The sequence below is a fragment of the Mauremys reevesii genome, unplaced genomic scaffold, assembly GCF_016161935.1.
Source record: "Mauremys reevesii isolate NIE-2019 unplaced genomic scaffold, ASM1616193v1 Contig8, whole genome shotgun sequence".
Taxonomy (NCBI): Eukaryota; Metazoa; Chordata; order Testudines; family Geoemydidae; genus Mauremys; species Mauremys reevesii.
Window position 1 is genome coordinate 1,197,501 of NW_024100895.1, and position 10,697 is coordinate 1,208,197.

Below are 10,697 nucleotides of genomic sequence, written 5' to 3' on the forward strand. Positions count from 1 at the left end.
TCCATCCATCCATCCATCCATCCATCCATCCATCTCCAACATGTACCCACACCTCTAGCCATCCACCCACAGCATCCATCCATCTCCCGCATGCAGCCACACCTCCATCCATCCATCCATCCATCCATCCATCCATCTCCCGCATGCAGCCACACCTCCATCCATCCATCCATCCATCCATCCCCAACATGTACCCACACCTCCATCCATCCATCCATCCATCCATCCATCCATCCATCCATCCATCCATCTCCAACATGTACCCACACCTCCATCCATCCATTTACCCACAGCATCCATCCATCCATCCACCCATCCATCCCCAACATGCAGCCACACCTCTATCCATCCATCCACCCACAGCATCCATCCATCCATCTCCATCACGTACCCACATCTCCATCCATCTATCCATCTATCCCATTCAGGATACAGTCAGGGTCACCCAGGCCCCCATCTCCGCATCCCATTTCTCCTTTTTGCTCCCATGCAACCTCCCCACTTAACTTTTCACGCCCTGCAGGTCCCTGGGTAATGGGGAGGAGCCCCCGGCATGCCCTGCCCTTGCTCTCTCTGGTTCATTGTCCCTCTTTGGACTCAGCGAGTGGCCATGCCCCTCACCCCCGCAATCTCTCTTCCAGCCGTGGCACCGCGGGATGAGGCAGTTGGGACGCAGCTCCGCCTGGGGGAGCTCTCAGCGGCCAACGCAGCCCACGACTCCATCGACCTCTCCTGGACTGTGGAGGAGGGGACATTCGACTCCTTCATCCTCCAGTACCGGGACGCAGAGGGCAACCCCCAGGCGCTGCCCGTGGACGGTGCCCTGCGCTCCCTCCACCTCCATGACCTGGCCCCCTCCCGCAGATACAAGTTCAACCTCTACGGCGTCTCCGGCCGCAAGCGCCTCGGCCCCGTCTCCACTGACGCCGTCACAGGTCAGCGGCTGCGCCCAGACACCTGGGTCTCTTGGCCGCTCTGGCTCCTCAACCTTCACATCTCTTTCCGGCACCGCTTGTGCCCTTGCTCATCACTACAGCCCACAGCATGGGCGTGCGCTGTGTGTCTGTCTGTGCTGAGCACCCGGCCTCCAACCTGTCCCCAGGGTCCCGGGGCTGCGTCCTCCTTCTCCTTCCACGCTCCGTCTCCTTCCACCTTCTCTCTCATTCTGCCTTCAGCTTCTCTCAATCTCAGGCAACGGCTCTTTCTAACCTTTCTACCATCTGTCCATACAATGTCCTTCTTTGAGCTCCTTCACTGTCCTGCTTCTGCCTTCCAGATAGTTTGCGCCTTACCTTCTGCCTCTCCTTCTTTCTCTCTTTGTCCATCGTCTCTGAATCTAGGGGATCCTCCCCTTCCCATCACCAACCTACTTCCTCATATCTCCTTCTCCCCTGCTTTCACTCTCTGTCCATCTGCTCCATCCAGTTCTCTCCTTTCCTTCCTCTACGCTGTTTGTTCAACATTCCTTGTCCATCATTCTTCTGTTTCCTCCCTCTCATGCTTTCCTCCCCTTCCCTTCCCGATCTCTCTCTCTCTGTCTCCCCACTTCCCTCGGATTCTTTCTTCTACTTTCCTTCCTCTTTCTTCCTTTGCTGCTTCCCCCTTTTCTCTCTTCCGTTCCCTCGTACGTTTCCCCTCCTTCCTCATTCATTATTTCTTTTTTTCGCATTTGAGTCTTTATTTTTTCTCCACTCTTCTGCTTTCTCTTCCCACCAATTGTTGCCTTTTATCCCAGACAGTGATCTGCGCCCTTCACTCCCCTCTCTCTGTTCCAGCCGCGGCACCGACGGAGGCGGTACCCACCGCCCAGCCCAGCCTGGGGGAGCTCTCAGCCTCCGACGTCACCCACAACTCCATCCTTCTCTCCTGGAGCATCCAGGCTGGGGACTTCGACTCCTTCCTCCTCCAGTACAAGGATGCGGAGGGCAAACCCCAGGTGCTGCCCGTGGATGGGGGATCCCGCACGGTCACCGTCACCAACCTGGCCCCCTCCCGCAGATACAAGTTCAACCTCTACGGCATCTCCGGCCGCAAGCGCCTCGGCCCCGTCTCCACCGACACCGTCACAGGTCAGCGGCTGCTCCCATGATGCCGGCCCCTTCCCCTCCCACCCCCTTTGCTTTGCAGTGGGTGAGGACAGCAGCCACCAGCGGGGACCTTCCTGGGAGGATGCTTCCCAGATTCCAACCTCCATGACCTGTCTACCGGCCATTCAACAGATGGAGGAGTGTGGATGGAAGTGTGTGGGTGGATTGACAGACAGACGGAGAGATCAGTGTGTATGAAGCGGATGGAATGAACAGATAGATGAGTATGGAGTGAATGATTGAATGAAAAGATACATGGATGGCTGTCTATAGGGATCAGTGGGGATGGATGGATGGGGATGGTCATGGATGGATGGATAGGTAGATGGAAGGCTGTCAGTGGGGGTGGATGGATGGATGGTGTGACGAAGTGGGACTGTTCACACTGGGGGCTGGGTACAGTTCCTAAGTATCTAGCAGCAAATGCCTGACACTCTGTCTCCTAGCAACTGATGGCCGGGCCCCTCCCTGCAAAGGTGCATCTAAAGGTGTTGGAGACAAAGGGGTCAGGTGACCTCCTGGCCCGGGAAAGAGGCAGAGGAGAGAGGAGGGGCTGGAGGGGGGCTGGGCAGATTGGAGTGGGCTGGAGAACAGAGGGGAAGCAGGGAGACCGGGCTCTGATCCCTGGGGGGGGGCTGGGAGGCCCCCAAAATGGACCTAACCGGGGAGATCCGGTTATCTGTGCCTGCAAGACCTGTGCTGGACTGTGTTCCTGTCGGCTAAATAAACCTTCTGCTTTCCTGGCTGGCTGAGAGTCCTGGGGAATCGGCAGGGAGCCCGGGGGTGCAGGGCCTGGTGCCCCCACACGCCATGACAGGGGGATGGATGTCTATGGGGAGGAATGGATAGATGGATGAGCAGATTCATAGATGTCTACTGGTATGGATGGGAATGGATGGATTGATGGTCATGGATTGATAGATGGATGTGTTTGGGAATGGATGGGGATGGAGCGAATGGATAGACGAATGAACGTGGATGGGGATGGATGGATGTGTATGGGGATGGAGCGGCTGGATTGATGGGTTAATGTGTATGGGGATGGAGTGGATGGATGTGGATGTGGATGGGGATGGATGGATAAGGAGATGGATGGGGATGGATGGATGGATAAGGAGATGGATGAATGTGGATGGGGATGGATGGATAAGGAGAGGGATGGATGTGGATGGGGATGGATGGGTAAGCAGATGGATGGGGATGGATGGATAAGGAGATGGTTGGGGATGGATGGATAAGGAGAGGGATGGGGATGGAGCGGATGGACAGATGCGTGTGGATGGATGGGGGGCTGTATCTGGGAACGCATGGAATGATCTGCGCCCTTCACTCCCCTCTCTCTGTTCCAGCCACGGCACCGACGGAGGAGGTACCCACGGCCCAGCCCAGCCTGGGGGAGCTCTCGGCCTCCGACGTCACCCACAACTCCATCCTGCTCTCCTGGACCATCCAGGCTGGGGACTTCGACTCCTTCCTCCTCCAGTACAAGGACGCGCAGGGAAAACCCCAGGCGCTGCCCGTGGACGGGGGATCCCACACGGTCACCGTCACCAACCTGGCCCCCTCCCGCAGATACAAGTTCAACCTCTACGGCATCTCTGGACGCAAGCGCCTTGGCCCCGTCTCCACTGACACCGTCACAGGTCAGCGACTGCTCCCGTGACGCCGACCCCTTCCCCTCCCACCCCCTTTGCTTTGCAGTGGGTGAGGACAGCAGCTACCAGCAGGGACCTTCCTGGGAGGATGCTTCCCAGATTTCAACCTCCATGACCTGTCTACCGGCCATTCAACAGATGGAGGAGTGTGGATGGAAGTGTGTGGGTGGATTGACAGACAGACGGAGAGATCAGTGTGTATGAAGCAGATGGAATGAATAGATAGATGAGTATGGAGTGAATGAATGAAAAGATACATGGATGGCTGTCTATAGGGATCAGTGGGGATGGATGGATGGGGATGGTCATGGCTGGATGGATAGGTAGATGGAAGGCTGTCAGTGGGGGTGAATGGATGGATGGATGTCTATGGGGAGGAATGGATGGATGGATGAGCAGATACATGGATGTCTACTGGTATGGATGGGAATGGATGGATTGATGGTCATGGATAGATGGATGTGTTTGGGGATGGATGGGGATGGATGGGGATGGATAGACGAATGGACGTAGATGGGATAGATGGATGTGTATGGGGATGGAGCGGTTGGATTGATGGGTTGATGTGTATGGGGATGGAGTGCATGGATGTGTATGGAGATGGATGGATAGATGGGTGGATGGGGATGGATGGATGGATAAGGAGATGGATGGATGTGTATGGGGATGGACTGTTAAGGAGATAGATGGATGTGGATAGGGATGGATGGATAAGGAGAGGGATGGATGTGGATGGAGATGGATGGATGTGGACGGGGATGGATAGGGATGGGGATGGACGGATAAGGAGATGGATGGATGTGGATGGGGATGGGTGGGTAAGGAGATGGATGGATGTGGATGGATAAGGAGATGGATGGATGGGGATGGATGCATAAGGAGATGGATGGATGTGGATGAGGATAGATGAATAAGGAGATGGATGGATGGATGGATAAGGAGATGGATGAATGTGGATGGGGATGGATGGGTAAGGAGATGGATGGGGATGGATGGATAAGGAGAGGGATGGGGATGGATGGATAAGGAGATGGATGGATGGGGATGAAGCGGATGGACAGATGTGTGTGGATGGATGGGGGGCTGTATCTGGGAACGCATTGAATTATCTGCGCCCTTCACCCCCCTCTCTCTGTTCCAGCCGCGCACCGATGGAGGAGGTACCCACGGCCCAGCCCAGCCTGGGGGAGCTCTCGGCCTCCGACGTCACCCACGACTCCATCCTGCTCTCCTGGAGCATCCAGGCCGGGGACTTCGACTCCTTCCTCCTCGAGTACAAGGACGCACAGGGCAAATCCCAGGCCCTGCCCGTGGACGGGGGATCCCGCACGGTCACCATAACCAACCTGGCCCCCTCCCGCAGATACAAGTTCAACCTCTACGGCATCTCCAGCCGTAAGCGCCTCGGCCCCGTCTCCACCGACACCGTCACAGGTCAGCGGCTGCTCCCATGATGCCGGCCCCTTCCCCTCCCACCCCCTTTGCTTTGCAGTGGGTGAGGACAGCAGCCACCAGCGGGGACCTTCCTGGGAGGATGCTTCCCAGATTCCAACCTCCATGACCTGTCTACCGGCCATTCAACAGATGGAGGAGTGTGGATGGAAGTGTGTGGGTGGATTGACAGACAGACGGAGAGATCAGTGTGTATGAAGCAGATGGAATGAATAGATAGATGAGTATGGAGTGAATGAATGAAAAGATACATGGATGGCTGTCTATAGGGATCAGTGGGGATGGATGGATGGGGATGGTCATGGCTGGATGGATAGGTAGATGGAAGGCTGTCAGTGGGGGTGAATGGATGGATGGATGTCTATGGGAGGAATGGATGGATGGATGAGCAGATACATGGATGTCTACTGGTATGGATGGGAATGGATGGATTGATGGTCATGGATAGATGGATGTATTTGGGGATGGATGGGGATGGATGGGGATGGATAGACGAATGGACGTAGATGGGATAGATGGATGTGTATGGGGATGGAGCGGTTGGATTGATGGGTTGATGTGTATGGGGATGGAGTGCATGGATGTGTATGGGGATGGATGGATAGATGGGTGGATGGGGATGGATGGATGGATAAGGAGATGGATGGATGTGTATGGGGATGGACTGTTAAGGAGATAGATGGATGTGGATAGGGATGGATGGATAAGGAGAGGGATGGATGTGGATGGAGATGGATGGATGTGGACGGGGATGGATAGGGATGGGGATGGACGGATAAGGAGATGGATGGATGTGGATGGGGATGGGTGGGTAAGGAGATGGATGGATGTGGATGGATAAGGAGATGGATGGATGGGGATGGATGCATAAGGAGATGGATGGATGTGGATGAGGATAGATGAATAAGGAGATGGATGGATGGATGGATAAGGAGATGGATGAATGTGGATGGGGATGGATGGGTAAGGAGATGGATGGGGATGGATGGATAAGGAGAGGGATGGGGATGGATGGATAAGGAGATGGATGGATGGGGATGAAGCGGATGGACAGATGTGTGTGGATGGATGGGGGGCTGTATCTGGGAACGCATTGAATTATCTGCGCCCTTCACCCCCCTCTCTCTGTTCCAGCCGCGGCACCGATGGAGGAGGTACCCACGGCCCAGCCCAGCCTGGGGGAGCTCTCGGCCTCCGACGTCACCCACGACTCCATCCTGCTCTCCTGGAGCATCCAGGCCGGGGACTTCGACTCCTTCCTCCTCGAGTACAAGGACGCACAGGGCAAATCCCAGGCCCTGCCCGTGGACGGGGGATCCCGCACGGTCACCATAACCAACCTGGCCCCCTCCCGCAGATACAAGTTCAACCTCTACGGCATCTCCAGCCGTAAGCGCCTCGGCCCCGTCTCCACCGACACCGTCACAGGTCAGCGGCTGCTCCCATGATGCCGGCCCCTTCCCCTCCCACCCCCTTTGCTTTGCAGTGGGTGAGGACAGCAGCCACCAGCGGGGACCTTCCTGGGAGGATGCTTCCCAGATTCCAACCTCCATGACCTGTCTACCGGCCATTCAACAGATGGAGGAGTGTGGATGGAAGTGTGTGGGTGGATTGACAGACAGACGGAGAGATCAGTGTGTATGAAGCAGATGGAATGAATAGATAGATGAGTATGGAGTGAATGAATGAAAAGATACATGGATGGCTGTCTATAGGGATCAGTGGGGATGGATGGATGGGGATGGTCATGGCTGGATGGATAGGTAGATGGAAGGCTGTCAGTGGGGGTGAATGGATGGATGGATGTCTATGGGGAGGAATGGATGGATGGATGAGCAGATACATGGATGTCTACTGGTATGGATGGGAATGGATGGATTGATGGTCATGGATAGATGGATGTATTTGGGGATGGATGGGGATGGATGGGGATGGATAGACGAATGGACGTAGATGGGATAGATGGATGTGTATGGGGATGGAGCGGTTGGATTGATGGGTTGATGTGTATGGGGATGGAGTGCATGGATGTGTATGGGGATGGATGGATAGATGGGTGGATGGGGATGGATGGATGGATAAGGAGATGGATGGATGTGTATGGGGATGGACTGTTAAGGAGATAGATGGATGTGGATAGGGATGGATGGATAAGGAGAGGGATGGATGTGGATGGAGATGGATGGATGTGGACGGGGATGGATAGGGATGGGGATGGACGGATAAGGAGATGGATGGATGTGGATGGGGATGGGTGGGTAAGGAGATGGATGGATGGATGGATGGATAAGGAGATGGATGGATGTGGATGGGGATGGATGGGGATGGATGGATAAGGAGATGGATGGTTGTGGATGGGGATGGATGGATTAGGAGATGGATGGGGATGGATGGATAAGGAGATGGATGGATGGGGATGGAGCGGATGGACAGATGTGTGTGTATGGATGGGGGGGCTGTATATCGGAACGCATTGAATGATCTGCGCCCTTCACCCCCCTCTCTCTGTTCCAGCCGCGGCACCGACGGAGGCGGTACCCACGGCCCGGCCCAGCCTGGGGGAGCTCTCGGCCTCCGACGTCACCCACGACTCCATCCTTCTCTCCTGGACCATCCAGGCCGGGGACTTCGACTCCTTCCTCCTCCAGTACAAGGATGCGCAGGGCAAACCCCAGGCCCTGCCCGTGGACGGGGGATCCCGCACGGTCACCATAACCAACCTGGCCCCCTCCCGCAGATACAAGTTCCACCTCTACGGCATCTCCGGCCGTAAGCGCCTCGGCCCCGTCTCCACCGACACCGTCACAGGTCAGCGGCTGCTCCCATGATGCCGGCCCCTTCCCCTCCCACCCCCTTTGCTTTGCAGTGGGTGAGGACAGCAGCCACCAGCGGGGACCTTCCTGGGAGGATGCTTCCCAGATTCCAACCTCCATGACCTGTCTACCGGCCATTCAACAGATGGAGGAGTGTGGATGGAAGTGTGTGGGTGGATTGACAGACAGATGGAGAGATCCGTGTGTATGAAGCAGATGGAATGAATAGATAGATGAGTATGGAGTGAATGAATGAATGAAAAGATACATGGATTGTCACGGAGTGTGGGGGAGTCCGGCCCTGCACCCCTCTTCCTGGGACTCACAGTGACTCTCAGCCAGCCAGTAAAACAGAAGGTTTATTGGACAACAGGAACACAGGATACAGCAGAGCTCGTGGCCAGAGCCAGGACCTCTCACTCTGGCCCTTCTGGGGGTTCAGGGTGCTTGGATCCCAGCCTAGGATCCCCTAAACTCCCACCACCCAGCCCCCAACCGAAACTGACCTAGCCCTCCCCACTCTGCTCTCTACCTTTGTCTAGCTCCCCGGGCCAAGGTGTTGACCTCCCCTCCCCCCTGCCTGGCTCAGGTTACAGGCTGAATACCTGTCCCTCACCTACAGTTCTCCCCAGCTCTCCCATCCCCCACACAGACAGTCCCTACCCCATCACATGGATGGCTGTCTATAGGGATCAGTGGGGATGGATGGGTGGGGATGGTCATGGATGGATGGATAGGTAGATGGAAGGCTGACAGTGGGGGTGGATGGATGGATGGATGGATGGATGTCTATGGGGAGGAATGGATAGATGGATGAGCAGATGCATGGTTGTCTACTGGTATGGATGGGAATGGATGGATTGATGGTCATGGATAGATGGATGTGTATGGGGATAGAGCGGCTGGATTAATGGGTTGATGTGTACGGGGATGGAGTGGATGGATGGGGATGGGGATGGATGGATAGATGGGTGGATGGAGATGGATGTATGGATAAGGAGATGGATGGATGTGGATGGGGATGGGAGGATAAGGAGATGGATGGATGGGGATGGATAAGGAGATGGATGGATGTGGATGGGGATGGATGGATAAGAAGATGGATGGATGGGGATGGATAAGGAGATGGATGGATGTGGATGGGGATGGATGGATAAGGAGATGGATGGATAAGGAGATGGATGGGGATGAAGCGGATGGACAGATGTGTGTGGATGGATGGGGGGCTGTATCTGGGAACGCATGGAATGATCTGCGCCCTTCACTCCCCTCTCTCTGTTCCAGCCGCGGCACCGACGGAGGCAGTACCCACGGCCCAGCCCAGCCTGGGGGAGTTCTCGGCCTCCGATGTCACCCATGACTCCATCCTGCTCTCCTGGACCATCCAGGCCGGGGACTTCGACTCCTTCCTCCTCCAGTACAAGGACGCACAGGGCAAACCCCAGGCGCTGCCCGTGGAAGGGGGATCCCGCACGGTCACCATAACCAACCTGGCCCCCTCCCGCAGATACAAGTTCAACCTCTACGGCATCTCCGGCCGCAAGCGCCTCGGCCCCATCTCCACCGACACCATCACAGGTCACTGGCTGCTCCCGTGATGCCGGCCCCTTCCCCTCCCACCCCCTTTGCTTTGCAGTGGGTGAGGACAGCAGCCACCAGCGGGGACCTTCCTGGGAGGATGCTTCCCAGATTCCAACCTCCATGACCTGTCTACCGACCATTCAACAGATGGAGGAGTGTGGATGGAAGTGTGTGGGTGGATTGACAGACAGACAGAGAGATCAGCGTGTATGAAGCAGATGGAATGAATAGATAGATGAGTATGGAGTGAATGAATGAAAAGATACATGGAGGGCTGTCTATAGGGATCAGTGGGGATGGATGGATGGGGATGGTCATGGCTGGATGGATAGGTAGATGGAAGGCTGTCAGTGGTGGTGGATGGATGGATGGATGTCTATGGGGAGGAATGGATGGATGGATGAACAGATGCATGGATATCTACTGGTATGGATGGGAATGGATGGATTGATGGTCATGGATAGATGGATGTGTTTGGGAATGGATGGGGATGGAGCGAATGGATAGACGAATGAACGTGGATGGGGATGGATGGATGTGTATGGGGATGGAGCGGCTGGATTGATGGGTTGATGTGTATGGGGATGGAGTGGATGGATGTGTATGGGGATGGATGGATAAGGAGATGGATGGATAAGGAGATGGATGGCTGTGGATGGGGATGGATCGATAAGGAGAGGGATGGATGTGGATGGGGATGGATGGATAAGGGGATGGATGGGGATGGATGGATAAGGAGATGGATGGATCTGGATGGGGATGGATGGATAAGGAGAGGGATGGATGTGGATGGGGATGGATGGATAAGGGGATGGATGGGGATGGATGGATAAGGAGATGGATGGATCTGGATGGGGATGGATGGATAAGGAGAGGGATGGGGATGGAACGGATGGACAGATCATAGAATCATAGAATCATAGAATCTCAGGGTTGGAAGGGACCTCAGGAGGTATCTAGTCCAACCCCCTGCTCAAAGCAGGACCAAACCCACCTAAATCATCCCAGCCAGGGCTTTGTCAAGCCTGACCTTAAAAACTTCTAAGGAAGGAGATTCCACCACCTCCCTAGGGAACCCATTCCAGTTCTTCACCACCCTACTAGTGAAA

At 55.5% G+C, this 10,697-nt stretch overlaps 1 protein-coding gene across 1 annotated transcript in view; it reads left to right on the plus strand.

Annotated features, from left to right (window-relative positions):
* LOC120394823 (tenascin-X-like) overlaps window positions 1-9,605 on the plus strand; it is a 50,178-nt gene extending 40,573 nt beyond the window's left edge. Inside the window, exons 16-22 of the mRNA XM_039518972.1 lie at window positions 642-935; window positions 1,776-2,069; window positions 3,437-3,746; window positions 4,884-5,176; window positions 6,329-6,622; window positions 7,709-8,002; window positions 9,292-9,605. Coding sequence (XP_039374906.1) covers window positions 642-935; window positions 1,776-2,069; window positions 3,437-3,746; window positions 4,884-5,176; window positions 6,329-6,622; window positions 7,709-8,002; window positions 9,292-9,605 — 2,093 coding nt within the window. The remainder of the gene's footprint in view (window positions 1-641; window positions 936-1,775; window positions 2,070-3,436; window positions 3,747-4,883; window positions 5,177-6,328; window positions 6,623-7,708; window positions 8,003-9,291) is intronic.
* Window positions 9,606-10,697: the final 1,092 nt, after the last annotated feature.